The sequence below is a fragment of the Salmo trutta genome, chromosome 22 (genome assembly GCF_901001165.1).
Source record: "Salmo trutta chromosome 22, fSalTru1.1, whole genome shotgun sequence".
Taxonomy (NCBI): domain Eukaryota; kingdom Metazoa; phylum Chordata; class Actinopteri; order Salmoniformes; family Salmonidae; genus Salmo; species Salmo trutta.
Genome location: NC_042978.1, coordinates 33266066 through 33283784, shown reverse-complemented (window position 1 = coordinate 33283784; position 17719 = coordinate 33266066). Strand labels below are relative to the sequence as shown.

Here is a 17719-nt window from a genome sequence, read left to right as displayed (position 1 = left end):
AGTTCACTACTCCCCAACACTGAACTTCAAGGACAGCATCGTTTAGCTGACAATTTACTTGCTATGGCGTTAGATACTACTACTGTCATTGAGGTATGCAGTAGTCTTGTAAAGACTCTAAATGTTATTACAGTGCACTGTTACTACAACCTTCAGTCATTGTCATAAATATATGTCAAACATAGTTTAAATCAGTCATAAGATCATGAATACTGTTTAGCAGTCATAAATATCATAAAAACGTGAAACAAAGATCGACACCAATAAATGACAATATGCAAGCCAAAATGTTTTTTACTGAAACAAAATTATCTTTACAAAATGCATGAATGATAGTACATTTTTCACAGAAAGGAAAAAAGGTCACATGAACAGGCCAGGGATCAGTCCCAAATGGCACCCCATTCCCTATATAGTGCACTACTTTTGACCAGGGCCCTGGTCAACGGTAGTGCACAATATAGGGAATATGCTGCCATTTGGGGCACAAACAAGATCCCTTGCGTCAACGGCTTATATCTTTAAATAAACTACTTATTATAATTACATCTCAGTGTCTTCCTGACTGTGAATGTAACGTGTATCATTATAAAACAAAGCAATAAAATAGGCTTTTTGATAGAAAACTTGTATTTTTCCCCCATGTATTATAAGTCATCATAAGTATTTCCATACTGTTGAATGCTGATGATATAAACCCCTTGCTTAGTGGTACTTCTGTGAGCCTCTATAACTGCCTGACTCATACATTAGTTGTCTCTCACACTCAAGTAGGGTTGCAAAATTCAGAAAATTCTCAAAATTCCCAGAAATCCTATTTAAAAAGGACTTACGGATTTCCTGCTTATTTCATCCTGATTGCAGGGAAATTTCAACCAGGATTTCTGGAAAACCTGGGAAAGTTACCAGAATGTGGCATCCTTATACTCAAGATAACAACAGTTTAGAGGAAAATAACAGACAATCTGAAGGCCTTATCCTTAATTAATAAGTGCATTCTGGTTGATGATCATGGCCAAGTGGAGAAGTGTGGTGGGACACAATGCATAAGATCTTATAAAATGTACAATATTATTAAAAAAATGTTGTTTTTTTTGTTGACAAAAATAGCAAATGGTAGCACACAACTATTAAACTGTCCTCTCAAAATGGGCTTGAATAAAAGTGCAACGCACAATTTTCATTTAAAAAGAGTAAAGAACCAACTTGGATAAAAAGGGAGCGCCCATAGCAATTCTGAATGGGTTATTTCCAATTCATCTATATAGCAAAAATAGATCCGAATCACTCCAGAACCTACACCATTGCAACTGACAAATTGTCTGCATTGCAGAGGTTACTTTCTTCAAGCACAGTATAATAAATACGCTGGTAAAAAACAACTCTAAAAATGGAAAAAGCTATATTCAACGCGTTCCTACAAAATACAATGTTTAGGAATGCAGTCAACAGTGTGACTCTGCTAGGAAGAGGTGGTATTAGTTACTAAAATGGCATTGCACCTCCTTAAAATCAAACATAGGTGCAAGTAGCACCCTGAAAAACGACATAGGAAAATAAATAGATGTACATAAAGGAACGACTGGCAACATTCAGTAAAATTGCAAGTCAGAAAACACTGTAATCAGTGTTTATGAGGATGAGTGGCAGTCTGCTTCACTCCCTTTAGGAAGTCATTCCTGCCACAGTTCTATTGAGTGGATTGTTACTATTATTAGAATGCTACATCTTGTTTGGAAGCAAAATTCATGGTCCAATATCGCTTCCATTCAAGAGACGAGTTACAGCTACTGAGCACTAGCAGGATGGCAGTTCCTTCCTGGCTTCTATAACCTATACCGAGTGGAGAAGGTGGCCTGTTCTTCAATCCTTGATCACAGTCAAAGAAAACATAAAAGTAATAACAATTGGGTCCAGTTTCCTGGACACAGGTTAAGCGTAGCATAAAAAGCATATCCAATGAAAGGGCTTTTCAGTCCAAGACTAGGCTTAATCAGTGTCCGGGAAACTGGCGCATAATGCTGTAAATTATGAAGGGATGAACGGAAGAAAAAAGAAAACAGTCCAAACTAGGGGTTGGAAAGTTATTTTCAGAGGAAGTCCTTTAGTCAGAGCTACACTCACTCACTCAGTGGATAAATTAAGGTAAAGTGAGAAGTCCAGATCAGGAATATCAGTGCTGGTGGTTTGTTGGAAGAGTAGGCTACTCCATGCTGCAGTTGGCAGGCTACTCCATGATGGCTCTGTAGATCACAGGTTCAACATAGTCCCCTCGGTACCGTGAGTTGATCACTCTCTGCCTCTTCGACTGCTGGATGGCCTCCTTGTCCTCAAAGATCCCATCGAAACGCATGTCTGACGCCTTGGACTGGAGATAGACCGGGGCAGGGCACACACAGATGAGGATTACTTTATGGTCCATTGCCACAGGAAGAAGACTCATTAACAAACATGCTGGAGAAAATGATTCAGTCAGTATGATTCAGTATACTCAGCAGTCCTTAATATAACATCAGAGTGAGAAAGTTTGGAGTTGATGATACACAGTTAAGGTTAGCAACTTTGGAGTCAGTATATTGGATAACTCACAGGTAGCTCTCAGTATACTCACCAGTCTTGACTTGACTTTCTTAGGCAGCTCCTCATCCAGAGTATAGACATCATCTCTCTTGGCTGTTAGTTGTGACCCGTCTTCGAACTCCACCTACATCAAACACCATCAATGCCAAAATAACTACATTTTATGTCGCTCATAAAACCAAACAATAGTTTCATCACAGATTTGTAATGTATTGCTATGAGTTTTTAGGTTTTAAACAATCAGGACAAATGGAGCAGATCAATTAGACTGCAAAGCACTATATGATGTAAAACTGTATAACCTCTATCTGGATAAGGTACATTGTTGCTGAGGGTGAGTGTGAATAGTGTTGCAGTACCTGGTACATTTGGATGATGTGAGCAGCCACAAACTTGGCCCCGTAGACCAGACCATCTGTCCAGCGGACCTGCACCATCTCTCCCTGTGGAGGGGGGCCTATCTGGGCACAGTCCCGGCCCTGGCAACAGAAAACAACCATCAGATACAATCCTACAAACTCACTATTTAGCAAGTACCAAAAAGCAATCACACAATTTTAACCAATGTGTGGTACATATTGTATACGCAATCTATAAACAGCTTATTACCTACTTATAAACCCTGTCATGAATTACTGACCACAATTTGGCACCCCACCCACTCTCACACACACAGACGTTTGTCTTCTTACCACAATGTCCTCGGGAAAGAGGTTATCACTGAAGGAGCCGTCATCAAAGTTGACCTCATAGAATGTCTCCTTGGACAGCTGCACCACATCACACTGGTAGTAGCGGCCATTTTTGTGCTTACAGATCACCCTCCTTCCCACAGTGAGCTCATGCATGGCTGCTTTGTTACGCTGAGAGAGAAGAGATCAGTTATTCATCTGGATTAACATCAAATAAGAACTCTATCAACCTCTTTGGACTGGAAGCACATGGGCATACTTGTGGGAGTTTTTCACTTTAAAATCTTAAACATAGTCATGTTTATATAATACACTGTGGTGAGCACAGCCCTGAATATGTAGAATGCTTAGAAACTATAACATAAAGTATCAGCAGAATAATGTAACCAAGTCCCATCACTGAGGCCTTTAGAGTCCCCACTGTCTGGTGTATAGCTTCCCCTTTCTGAAACACAGTCCTAAATATAAAGTAAAGCACAACCAATGTATACCTCTGTCTGAATAGGGCCCTTGTGCCGGCAGCAGGTGACGTAGACCACAAAGGGCCACTCGTCTGGCTGCATGAGGATCCCAGCGGCCTGGGCACAAGTAGGGTGGTAGGCCGTAGGACAGCGGCCATGGGAGCACTGCACACAGCACCCGGATGTCTTCTTCATCCGCTTCTTACAGTAGTAACATTTCTGCACAGCACAGAAAACAATAAGACCATGCTCAGAGAGACAGGAAAAGGAAGTCCCACAGGGAAAACTAGGCCTATACATCCTGTCAAACTGTATACAGTAGAGGCTGGATGAATCACAAACTCACAGGACATCCTCTAAATTCCCTAGTCTAACCTTGTCACATGCATACAGGTGGATGTGCCAACCCTGTCAGGTAAAACCAATAATATATTACTTTGGCATAATATGCTGAAGAGAGGATATTCAGCCACTCTCCTTTATTCAAACGTTCTTGGAAAAGGCTCTCCTCTATTCATGCACCTTGGTTGGAGAGCGAGGTAGTGACAGAGTCCTATCCCTTAGCACATAATAAATGTTGACATAAGGCTTGGGCAGTACCCAGATTGTCAAACCTGCATACCGACTTTGTGCCATCCCGGAATATTCGGTAATACCGTCACTGAACACAAGGGGCACTATTTTTTTTTAACCCACAGCCTTCGTAATCCGAAGGTTACAAAGTACATGTAAAATCCCATTGAGAATGCTTACTAAATGCTAACGAGCGGATTGCGAACATTTTATACAGTCTCTGACAAACTGTTTGCAGGACAGACATCCCAGCTCATACAGTTATACAAGTTACTAAAAAATGCTACTCACAGTTTGCTGCACAAAACACACATTAGACAGCAAGGCTCTTGATCCAGTAGGGGATTCTCAGCTGTTACAAAGCTAACAACTTAGCTAGATAGCTAACTAGCTACTAAATTAGCCAACCAAATGCCAAACCGCAGAGCATTTAGCACATTTTAGACAGTTACCTTAATAGTTATAAAATATCTTGCTGGCAAACATTTAGTTGTGAATTCCATACTGAAACTAGATCATTGGACGCGTGCTGCACAACAGTTAGTGACACAAGGTTCTGGCCTCTCGTTGTTGTGTGCTTGTAAACAAACACCACGTGACTGACTGGGGACTACCAGTAAGCTTCATAATGAAAAATTATGTGGCAGGTATTTCCAAATACCCTGGTTTACGGTATACTGCCCAAGCCTATTGATATTTACAGCGTTGAACTCACCAGTTTAAACCTCTGTAAAGGAATCCCACTCAGGTCCACAGGGCTTCTCTCAGTGATGTTCACAAAGCGAGCCTCCAACACTGCTACTGCACACAGCACATGGACCCACCTACAACACGTCAATACAAAGACACCACACCATGAGTGGATTATAAACCTAGTAGATATATTTCAAAAGAACATCCAACTATGTGAACAAAAGAGTACATAAAGAGAAGAGCTCAGTAAATGTTCAGTGTGTGATTTAGACTAGCCCACTCCCTGATCTCTAAGGGGATCTGTCTGGCACAAAGACTTACTTGTTGTTGTTGGCTTTCTGCAAGGCACCCCCTCTCAGCAAACACAAACAGCAACTCTGCAAGGAGAGCAAACTGTCAACCACCATAATCTCAGGTAAGTAAACAAAGTACCAGTCAAAAGTTGACACACCAGACTTAACCAGCATGGCTACCACATCATTCTGCAGCGATATGCCATCCCATCTGGTTTGCACTTAGTGGGACTATCATTTGTTTTTCAACAGGACAATGACCCAACACACCTCCAGGCTGTGTAAGGGCTATTTGACCAAAAAGGAGAGTGATGGAGTGCTACATCAGATGACCTGGCCTCCACAATCACCCGACCTCAACCCAATTGAGATGGTTTGGGATGAGTTGGACTGCAGAGTGAAGGAAAAGCAGCCAACAAGTGCTCAGCATATGTGGAAACTCCTTCAAGACTGTTGGAAAAACATTCCTCATGAAGTTGGTTGAGAGAATGCCAAGAGGGTGCAAAGCTACTTTGAAGAATCTAAAATATATTTTGATTTGTTTGACACTTTTTTGGTTACTACATGATTCCACGTGTTATTTCATAGTTTTGATGTCTTCACTATTATTCTACAATGTTTAAAATAGTAAAAATCAAGAAAAACCCAGGAATGAGTAGGTGTCCAAACATTTGACTGGTACTGTACATACGGCCAATGCCAAGGTGTGTCACCTGACGACCAGTCACTTATCATTAGAAGAATACTGCAATTACTACTGCCAGATCTAATGCCAGTTTAGAATACTGCAACCACTACTGCCAGATCTAATGCCAGTTTAGAATACTGCAAATACTACTGCCAGATCTATTGCCAGTTTAGAATACTGCAAATACTACTGCCAGATCTATTGCCAGTTTAGAATACTGCAACCACTACTGCCAGATCTAATGCCAGTTTAGAATACTGCAAACACTACTGACAGATCTAATGACCGTTTAGACTACTGCAACGTTTGCAAACACTACTGCCAGTCAGTGCCAGCAACATATACTTGGGTCAGGTGAGGTCAGACATAATGAACAGCCACTTGGAGGTGTTGTATTATGAGGTGATGTGTTGTGGAGACACTGACCTCAGTCATGGAATTGGCCTTACAGCGAGCACACTTCCAGTCCTTAGTCACACTCTCTGGATCCACGCCATAACAGCCTGGAAACACACAACCAAACAAACACCATTACCTAAGTGGTTGAAACGTTGTCGCCAATGAACCAGGAGGGAGCATAGGTTGCAGTGTGCATACTCCTTTACTGACAGGCATTCACACATCCGCATGACTGATAGTGCATCTCAACCCTGTTGTGGACAGAGATAATTAAATAACTTCTAGAGTTGAAACAGCCTGCACTTAATGCCTCTTAACTTTCTAAAGTAGAGTACTGCTCTTACCTGGAATGATGGGGTTAACTAGAACCGCCATAGGCCAATGATGTTTGATTTTGAAAATAAATCTGCAAAACAAATATCAACGTCTTGCTCCTTTCCAAGACTTTTCCTAAATATTTATGTTTTACATTGTCCAGTTGTCTGAACTTTTAAATCACACAAAAAAAGTATTTATCTTAAAAAAAAAGCTATTACTAACTTAAGGGGCCAAGGCAAATGTGCTGTAGGGCTTTGGTACCCATGCATCCCTTACCGAATGAATGTGGTAAATGGATGAATGGGCGATAGATACTGGTAACTGTGCATGTGAATTCCCAATTGAATTTGAATTAACTGAATGAGGAGGGTAAAAGAGGATGATTACATTTAGAACAGCAGTGTAATGAAGCATTGTGTAGTGGGTAGTTGTGTGTAGTTTACAATGGCTAGCCGAACCAAACAAATGGATGCACTGGCAGCATTGCAAATTCTGCAGAATTTAGTTGAGCTGGAGTTGGATCGGATATTGAGCTTGAAATCGATGTTGCTGATGAAGAGGTTTCATCCGATTCTGATGTTGACTTCCGAGCTTACGCCTCCGATGCCTGAGCCTCGCCGCAGAAAAACCAGAACAGGGCCAACAGACCGGGAGAGTTTGGGTAGAAAAGAGTGAGAAGAGGGCAACAGGAACATACTCACAGAGAGAGCAGGCCCTACACCTCACACAAAGAGACTAATTGTCAATGCACTCTACAGTTTTCTTTGTTTATGTGACATGCAGATGTTGCAGCAATCAGATATTGTACTGTCGCTCATGCTCCCAGAAAAGGAAACAGTACGTGGGACATGTCTATGGATGATCTCAAAGCATTTATTGCACTCTTGTATGTCCGCAGGGAATACTGTGGAAAGAGTATGATTTGGTCATTTTGGTCCGATAGTTATGTGGCGGACTTTTTCAGAGAGACCATGCCACGCAACCACTTCAGAGAGATTATGAGACAGCTGCGTTTTGATGACATAAGACCAATACGGGTGCAGATGGAGAGATTCGCCGCCGTCTCACACACCTGGAAAAGTGTAACGAAGAATTGCATTGCTCGTTACTGTTAACTCTAAAATGACTGCGACTATGTTCCAGTTTAACAACATTTACATCACCGTATCTGAACGGTACATAGTTGCCATTACACTCTGGCCCGGTCAAATGAGGGAAAATTCTGCGCAGGTGCACAAATAACAGAGTGAGAGCACTGTAATAACAGAAGTATAGGGATACCTAAAATATGAATTTAACAGTTACAAGCCAGGAGAGAACATAACTGTGGATGAACAACTGTTCCCAACCAAAGCTAGGTGCCGTTTTATCCAATACATGGCCAACAAACCAGACAAATTTGGAATTAGGTTTTGGTTAGCCGACGATGTTGAAGACAGCTAGAAAAGATGAAACCAGGCCAGCGGGTGAGTGACAGACTCGTTGAGCCTTACATGGCTAAAGGCAGAAATGTGATCATGGACAACTTCACATCAATTTCCCTGGCAGACAAGTTGATTGCATAGAAGACTAGCCTGCTCAGAACATTGAACAGAGACGGGAGCTGTAATCCAGTGGAGCTGTAATCCAAATCCCATTTTCAATAAGACTTTATAGAATTATACTAAACATATCCTCTATCCAAACAAATAACTATTGTTTTTATATCTTGTCATGGAAATATTTCCACAAATATTTATTCATCCTATATTATAGTTCATGCACATTTATAAAGCATTATAAAGTCTTGGTGTTTTGTTTAGGCATAGGGCAAATAATTTGACCTTTTATTTATTTATTATTTCACCTTTATTTAACCAGGTAGGCTAGTTGAGAACAAGTTCTCATTTACAACTGTGACCTGGCGCCTTGCTGGTTATATTATCATATTTTACTTTCTCATTTGAAGAAGCTGTAACTGGACTGCATTACTTAGTATAACTAATCAGATCTACAATTGATCAAATGTATTACACTGTAATGTTTTTATTGTAAGAGAAACGAAAATGGGCTATACCTTTTCAAGTAGGACTTTGTAGAATTATACTAAACATATCCTGACTATCTAAACAAATAACTGTTTTTACATGGATATATTTCCACAAATATTTATTCATGCAATTCATATTTTACAATTGTTTATGCACTATTTATCAAGTGTTTGCACACCTTGCGGGTTGATTTGTATCTGATGTGTATGCTAAAAGGATGCCCGGCAACATTGTGTAGTGGGTACTTTTAGGCTGAAAGGCCCAGCTGTTCCAGTGTTAAAAGGGGTGGCGTGCTGGGTAAGTAGTAGTACTGACTGGTGTGTACGCGGACACTGCAGTGGGAGCAGCTGATGAGCAGGCTGGTGCCGTCTGGCTCCAGGTGAGGGGTGGTGGGGGCCGGGGGGCCCGGTTCCTTCTGCTCAGCGCCCTCCTCTGGCTCCGTGGTGGTGGTGAAACACATCTCAGGGATCAGAGGCTTGGTTCTCAGCCTGCCTCCAGGCAGCACCACTGGAGGGTCTGTACCGTCATCAGCACACTCTGTCTGGAAAGAAAACAATCATATTTAGCAACTCTTGGGAGGACAACAGAAGTTCACTTCAGAAAATAACTCTCATTCAAATTGTTCAAACAAATGCTTTTCTGTGTTTGCCTTCATCAGCACACTCAGTCTAGCCATGGATAGAGGGAGGGACAAAGTAATACAGCTACTTAGACTGGGCAGACAAACCTGAAATAACTATCACTGAACAGTATATCAGAAGTGAGAAGAGGAGCATTGGGGAATGTACTAAAATTGCAAAAACGTCTCCCCTGAGAAACAAGTGAAGAAAGGGGGAACTGAATCACATAGCAGGAGCTTCACTCTCACAGAAACCCCTGCAGATTAATGACTGACAGACTTTCAGAAGACTAACTTCCCAAATCCCCTGCTGAGTGTCTCCTCCTCTCCTCAGCCACTGGTGATCTCTCTCTCACACACACACACACACACACACACACACACACACACACACACACACACACACACACACACACACACACACAGTCCATTCCTCCCTCTCTTTCCTCACCTGCTGGAATGCCTGGAAGAGTGAGCACACAGAGCAGTATGGGGCCTGGAGGCCCATGCAACGGTTGTACTCCTTCTCTTTCTTCAGGTTGGGGGGTCTATTCTGCCACAGGTGGGCCAGGGGCTTGGCCCACGACTCTCCCTCTAGCCCATCCTCGTCTACTGGGGGCTGCTCTGGCAGCTCTTAAAACGACAGCAAAATAAATAGATTTTAGCATTAGCACATGCCATATCCCAAACAACTTACAGAGCTGTCGATATTGACTGTTGCACATGAAGGAAATCAAATCCACCATGCTATTTGTTTTAATCCCCTGAGCCATTGGAACCAAACAGACAGTTATGAAAACACACACCGACAAACTACTATCATGCCATCAAGTATGCCAACATCATCGTTTCTACTCCATGGAGGAACATGCCTGACACTGCTTTCCTACAAGTCACCATATCCATTGCTTAGGAAAAGGAAGCCTAACTGGGGCTAAACTATGTGAGTGAGGAAGTGACATTTTAACTCACCCTCGTCACTCATGTCGTCTTTCATCAGACGCTGGTGACAAGGCAACGTCCCCAGTTTTCTGGGCACAGCACCATCATCCTCTCCCTCTTCTGCCCTCTGGTGGAATAAAAGGGATTAGGAACAGAATCATTAGCTCTGATTCATTGAACATGCACAGTACAGTATATTTGACCTCAGAACAAACATGATAAAGCAAATCCTACAGACAGAGGTTCAGTGGTGTGTGATGTTTGGACTCCACTCCTCTTCTCCATCTCTACTCCTCTCACCTTGCTGTCATCCTGTTCCTCTCCTTCACTATCACTACTATCATTCCTCCTCTCCTCCTTGCCCTCCCTGGTCTCTCCCTCGCTGTAGTCTCCCTTGGCGTAGCTGTGGACGTGCAGCACGTCTGCAGGGCTCAGGGTCCTCTGAAAGAGCCGGTGGACAGGGCTGGAGCTGCTGGCTGGGTGGGAAGGGCTGGAGCTGCTGGCTGGAGGCTTCACATCCTCACTGGGGCCGGCCTTCTCTGAGCTCTGGGGGGAGGGTTCTGGGGCCGCTGGTTGGGTTGACTGACTGTTAGTCTGTGGCTGAGACTTAATTGGAGTGGATTTTAGAGAGATTTTGGCTTTCATCTGAAGTGCTAGCTTTCGGCTGGCGTTTGTGTTTCGGTTGGTCTTTGCGTTGAGTGGTGGCTTTGTTCGCTCATTTTTAACATCCTCTGCCTTTAGCTCTGAAATAAACAAACATGAAAAACTGGAGGCACTGTCTAAATCAGTGGTATTCAAAGCCGAGGAACAGCAGTGGGGTTAGCAAAAAGAGTACAAATTATTGTATGGGACAATATACAAACATTTTTGAGAAAGATGAATTGAAAAAAAACATTTACAGATTTGGGGTGGGGTCACGAGAAATTCCTGGGGGAAAAAGATAGGGTCCCCAAAAATTGAATACCACTGGTCTAAATTATCTCCCTCATAAATGTGGTTTTTCATGCGGATAAAGTCATACCTTATACAGTTTCCAGCTGTGATGGAAACAGGAAGTGACAGTACAATTTTATTAATGCCGAAAGATAATTTGTTCGTTCGACATGGTGGGATCTTTTTGTGTCAGTCAAATAAATGTAAGAAATGTTGGTGGAAACACCTTTTATGCACAAATATTGATATAATAACCATCATATCGAAGTAAACTTGTAGTCACACGATGATATGGTGTGTGGTCCTCCCACTACGACTCAGGAAACCATGCAGTTTATTAGGCTACAGATGAAATAAGTTATGATGAACTTCACAGGGTGGTGAAAGTGCTTATTCTGGTGACACGATTGATATGACTGCAGTTTGACAAATAATAGCCATAATAATCTCCTCATGTAGACTAGCATACCCCCACTATATATGTGAGGTGTTGGCTAGCGCACAGGTGCCAAGACCAGAGGAGACAACAGTTTGTGTGACAAAACTATCAGTAGAGTTGAAAATACGATGGAAACACATCACACTTTTGATTTGTTTTTCTGTACATACAAAAGTAAATTTAGTGTGCACTACATCATCATGCACAGACATTTATCAGCAACAAGTCCATTTGGTGGAAACACCACTGGTGGGAAAAGGGCACGTATTTTCTTTATGCAGATTTTGAATATCTGAATTAAAATCTGTCACCAATTGGATGGAAACCTAGCTACAGTCTAACAAATCAATATGCAGTATTTTTTTGGTGTCATAGTCAAAGATGAACTGAGGTACCTTTGTGTGCCAGACTGTGTCCCTTCTCCTCCTGGCCCAGCTTGGCTTTCTTCTGTTCCATCTCTCCCTCCTCCTCCTCCTCTTCATCAACCTGCTCAGTGTCTCCGTCCTCTGCTGCCTCCACATCTCCTCCTCGCTGGCGCTTTTTCCCAACCTTCGGGCTGCATTGGCACAGGACAGAGAGAGGAACTGTGAATATTATTTACATTTTACATTTTAGTCATTTAGCAGACGCTTTATTTATCCAGAGCGACTTACAGTAGTGAATGCATACATTTCATACATTATTATTTTTTTTTTTCTGTGCTGGCCCCCTGTGGGAATCGAACCCACAACCCTGGCGTTGCAAACACCATGCTCTACCAACTGAGCTACAATAAGCCTCTTTTGAGAAACTTGCTCAAAGTGGAGACCAAAACCCAGTATGAATGAATGCTTTCCTTTGATCATTTAAGAGGAAATCTGCATTTGAAAAAACAAAACGGTCACCCCGCCACTTGATTTGGTAAACAGCTGAGGGATGGGGTTAGAGAAATGTAACCACTCAAATTCAGACAGAGCTATGGATGCAAGAACTGACCATGCATGAGATCAAAATGATAGCTTAAACCATGTTGACCCTATACCCATATAATAGTAAGGTACGACAGTTGAACTAAGCTTGTGGTGTTTATAAGTTATATTCTTCAAGAATTACCGGGTATATATAATTCATTTAAAAGTTTAAAAAAATTGATGTTGCAATCACCAATTTAATATAGATATAAATATACAGAGAGTACAAAACATAAGGAACACCTGCTCTTTCAATGACAGACTGGCCAGGTAAAAGTTATGATTCCTTATTGATTTTACATTAAATCCACTTCTGTGTAGATGAAGGGGAGGAGACTTGGTTTCATGCATAAGCCTTGAGACATGGATTGGGTACGTGTGATTTAGGTGCCTTTGAACAGGGTATGGTAGGTGCCAGGCACACTGGTTTGAGTGTGTCAAGAACTGCAAAGTTGGTGGTTTTTCCACACTCAACAGTTTCCTGTATGTATCAAGAATGGTCCAACACCCAAAGAACATCCAGCCAACTTGACACAACTGTGGGAAACATTGAAGTCAAAATGAGCAAGCATCCCTGTGGAACGCTTTTGACACCTTGTAGAGTACATGCCCTGACGAATTGAGACTGCTCTGAGGGCAAAAAGGGGTGGAAATCAATAATAGGAAGGTGTTTTTAATGTTTTGTACACTCAGTGTATATGAAGTTACACCAGCTAGAGACAATACTACACTACAGTAAAGCATGGACCTATTCTCCTCCTGAGTGGTGGTGCATGTGGTATTCTCCTGGTCAGGGGCCTCGCTGCGGCTTGGACCCTCCTTCCCAGGCTCCCCTGTCTTCAGGAAGTCAGCAGCCTCTGGCGTGGGCCTGGAGTGGTCAATAGGAGTGTTGTCCTTCCCTGCCTTCCAGGCCTTGTAGCGGTCTGGTTGGAACTTCCTCACAAATACATCCATGGAGATCTTCACCATGTCCTTACGACACGAGCACTGGGGGAGGGAGGATAGGGATTGGTCATGAGTATATTTTATAATAAATGCCACTTACCAATTTCATCCAAAGCAACTTAAGGTATGAGTGCATACATTTTAGTATGTGATCCCTGCGGGAATTGTACCCACGACCATACAAACTGAGTAACACAAGACCAATCACAGATCACACTACATAAATGACTTGGATTCATGCATACTATGTGTTAATTCATTTAGTTGTACATACCAGTGTGGCTATTTTGCCATAATCGATCCATCGCTGTGTGGCAAAGTTAGTGGATTCAGCACAGTTGAAGCCGTGGTTGAAACCAGCGTGGTAACCGAATGGGAAGGTCACTATGAACTGGCCTGCCTCCTGGGTTATCTAAGCACACAACAGACACATAGTCAGACCCACGGGTTTGTATTTTGTTGCTGTATCCCAACTTTGTCAAAGGTTGGGAAATTTGATAACATGTTGCCATTGAAGAGCGGTCACCTTCTCAAACGGTATGCCATATTTCTTCAGGATGGAGGGTGAGATAAGAGTCATCTTATGCCGCAGGAAAGCTTCACAGCTCTGAGCACTCCCAGGAAAGAACCCTGCATGAACAGGAATCAAAGACGTTAGGAATTCTGCTGATCACTATCTGATAATGTGTTGACATGAAGAATATTGATAATCAATGAGCAGTTTCCCGTAGGATTTTTTTCAGCAGCATTGAAAGAGTAAGCGGGAGTGGGGTCTTCCAGGGGAATAAATCTACATGTCATTATTTTTTTTATTAAATGCGCAGGTGCTAAATGCAAGTAGAGGAAACTCTGATGAGGAATGAGGAGCAATTAGGAAATTCCTTTCCACCATAGGAGGCTGGTGGGAGGAGCTAATGAAGGACAGGATCATTGTAATGGCTGGAATTAATGGCATGGTATCAAACACATGGAAACCACGTTTGACACCATTCCATTTATTATATTCCAGCGTGCCTCCTCTGCTCCACTTACCTTTAGCAAGACGTTCCAATCTCTTCCCATGTTCAGGGGGAACAACATACCTGCAGAGAGACAAGAGTAATGATGTAAATGGTAGTCAAGATGCTGTGTTAGGTAAGTAAGTAAATCAAGTAAGGCTTGTCCTAGGCAGAGCGGCCCATAGGGTAGGAGCCAATCTCCTGTTTCTGTAGCATGAAGTAGCTTGATGTACAAGTACACCTCCTGGATAAAACGCTAGTGTTGGGTACTACGTACAATAACAACCCAATGACACACACTCCATTTGTAATTTGTAAAATAGACATACGTTAATATCTATTAGTATAACTTCACTGCACTGAACCGTGTGTGTTTTTTTTTATCTGTGCAAAATACATCAACAGTTTACCAGGACTTGGGCTCTCCAAAGTGCAGGTAGTTGATGCTGTAGAGATCCATATCTTCAGTGTGCCAGGCAAAGGTGCTTTTCCACATGCCAAAATACAGGTAAGGAGTGTTCACTCCCTTTATCTTGATCCCACTCTCCCTCTCCACAGTGTCCAGGATAGTGTTCAGATGACCAATGTTCCACTCTGTCACATCCTAGGAAAGATAGAGATGGCGCAGAGAAAACGTTGGTGAGGGTAAGCAGAGACATTGACATTTCAACAGTAGGTTGTTAGGTAAACCGACAGTGTGTGATGATAGGAATAACTCACTGGGTCGTACAGGGTTCCGTTGATATCCGCTCCATAGAGAGGCGGGTTAAAAGTCAGGTTCTTCCAGAACTTTCTCTCCAGCTCCTCAAAATCCACATAGCGGGGATTACAGAACCTACAATGACAACGGATGATTAGATGTGACAATCAAAACAAATTACATCTTGCAGTGATTTTAGAACTATAGCCAGTTACAACCATGTAACCGTGTATACCTATGTTACAATCATTTCCATTTATTTGAAGAACAGTGCACATGGAAAGTTGACAGCACAAACAGTCATTCTGTTACCAAATTTGCATCTGCACTGTTCTTCAAGTAAATGTGTTTTTGTAAAAATGTCAGTGGAAGTTGTTAAAAGTAGTCCTTGTGCATAGAGCTGTATGGTTTGGCATACATTATAAAGTGACAAATCTAAGTCTCAGCATTACGCTGTTACCATGGTATTGCCCATAACAGTACAAGGGCTCACTTGTCTGTGTTGGCAGTCTTGCGGAATTCTCGGACAGTCATGGGTTTCTTCTGGATGTTGTACTGTGTGAAGAGACCTGACTGGCCAGTCACCACCTGCTGTATAGGAGCAGGGATCACCAGGTCATCTATGTCATCATAAGTACGTCTAGGCTTCCAGTCTTTGGGTGGAATAACCTGGAAAATACATATCAAACATAGGATTGAGTTAGTCTTTATACAGAGTGCATTTTTCTTAGAACAGGATATAGACAGGCCTATAGATCTTTGGTTATGCCTCATCTGATGTTGGTTGGGCACCTTCTACTCTTCTCAAAACAGGATGTAGATCAGGGAAATAAATGCTTATGATCTTCAGAAAAGTAGATGCAAACACACACACCTTAGCCATTCCAGCTCGGTGTGCTCCCTGTGACTCCATGTAGGCGATGTAACGGCTGAAGTCCTTAAACTCTTCCTTGGTAGGGTGAAAGGTCATGATCCTGGAGCCAGCAGTCTGCTGGGATGCAGTGTCTGTCGCCATCCTCGAAGAAGAGTTGCTCTGATCTGCAAACACTGGACAAGAGAACACATTTGTTTTGATCAATGTCTGTTTAATAATTTCTCTAAAACGTTGCATCACATAGAACATGTTGCAACTACTTATAATAGGCCCATGTGTGGTGCAGTTGACAACTAACACAAACAGATGTTTTAGAAAGGTTCTAAACTTGCCTAAATTGTTTTGGTACAGACGAACACTTGTCGCCCCCTATAGTTATTAAAGCACAAAGTTCATCCTACAATGGTCACTAACTACTGTAAACACAACACGGTAAAAAAAACAGAACACATTATATACATTTTTTTGTGGGACTGAGGGGCTAGGGAATGTCGTCGTAATTACTTCAGACTATAGCTAGCTAATATCAACAGTTAGCTAGCAGCTGGATAACATATCAACAACAAAAGTCAAATTCAATAGGCCAGTTAGCCGACGTTGCTTCGCTCATTGATGTCCAGTAACCCAATCTAATTCTAAATATCGATATCCTCCGTGAGAGAGATGGCTAGCTAGCACCACTAGAAGCTATTTAACTTAGTTGTCGAACTTTTCGTAATAGATTACAACATAAAGTTAATAACATGCTAATGCTACTCTAGCGAGCTAGCGCCAGGTTTTTGACATGTTCCTGCCCACCTGCTGATTGTGATTGGACGACACTCTCATTAAAGTTATTCCTACATTTGTGATTGGTTGAATTCCAAGTCATTTAAGGACCGGGCCCAGTGTCAGTTAACTCCCGGAAAACATATAGCGTTAGCTAGCAAGATGCCTGACAAACCTGACTGTATCATACCTCTATCTACTTTAGTTATTAATGTATAGCAATGGTAAAGTAATAACGTATGATCTTGCCATGTTATGCAAATATGTTAAAGATAACGGAACAGAGACAACTTTGAGAAGCAAGTAGGCTAGCTTGCTAATGTCAGTGTAGCATAGCTCGCTAACGTTAATTGAAAGCGCAATTATTCCAGCAACATAAGTTACCGAAAGTTACTTAAAAGCACACAAGTTTTGATGTTTAAAATATTAACTTACAAAAGCCGACCAAGTAATGACTGAATGCTCGCTCCAAATCTTTAAAAGCAGAAGACGATTTGTTAAGAAACCACCGTGGTCAGGGAAGATAGACCTCCATATTACGCCAGTGTCGTACGCATGCTCAATGTATTTGTTTACAAGGATGAAGGAGGGCGTGTCCCACGCGCTACCGAGACTAATCAAAATGCAGTATTTTGCCATGACTCCGCCTTATTATACTACTCAGGGCCTAATAAGCTAACTGTAGCCTTATTAATACATTATGCTCATTAAAAAAGTTTATGAAAATTATCACTAGCCTTCCCCATCTCACTATCCTATTTCTCTTTTACAAATACCACATTTTCTTCAGCACAAATGTCATACTTCAAAACGGTGAGTCACAG

The 17719-nt window shown here is 42.0% G+C and overlaps 1 protein-coding gene across 2 annotated transcripts; it reads right to left on the bottom strand.

The window, feature by feature from the left end:
• Positions 1-276: 276 nt before the first annotated feature.
• On the bottom strand, positions 277-17460 carry LOC115158606 (lysine-specific demethylase 4A). 2 transcript variants are annotated; one of them, XM_029707767.1, is made up of 22 exons: positions 17331-17460; positions 16128-16300; positions 15747-15922; positions 15274-15388; positions 14964-15157; positions 14588-14637; positions 14082-14185; positions 13830-13967; positions 13359-13597; positions 12056-12216; positions 10589-11031; positions 10319-10415; positions 9798-9979; positions 9043-9268; positions 6407-6483; positions 5321-5376; positions 5022-5130; positions 3764-3952; positions 3273-3443; positions 2940-3059; positions 2612-2704; positions 277-2368 (listed from the first exon to the last, which is right to left on the bottom strand). In XM_029707767.1, the coding sequence occupies exons 2-22, from the start codon at positions 16266-16268 to the stop codon at positions 2228-2230; spliced, it is 3222 nt and encodes a 1073-aa protein (XP_029563627.1). In that variant the 5' UTR covers positions 16269-16300; positions 17331-17460; the 3' UTR covers positions 277-2227. The 2 variants fall into 2 exon arrangements, with proteins under 2 accessions (XP_029563627.1, XP_029563628.1); XM_029707768.1 differs by having other exon boundaries at positions 2324-2454.
• Positions 17461-17719: the final 259 nt, after the last annotated feature.

Coding starts and splice junctions, on each gene's coding strand:
- LOC115158606 (XM_029707767.1), bottom strand. CDS start 16,268: ATGGCGACAGACACTGCATCCCAGCAGACTGCTGGCTCCAGGATCATG. Junction 15,158..15,273: donor ACGGAACCCTGTACGACCCA/GTGAGTTATTCC, acceptor TATCTTTCCTAG/GATGTGACAGAGTGGAACAT. Junction 2,705..2,939: donor ACATCATCCAAATGTACCAG/GTACTGCAACAC, acceptor TGTTTGATGTAG/GTGGAGTTCGAAGACGGGTC.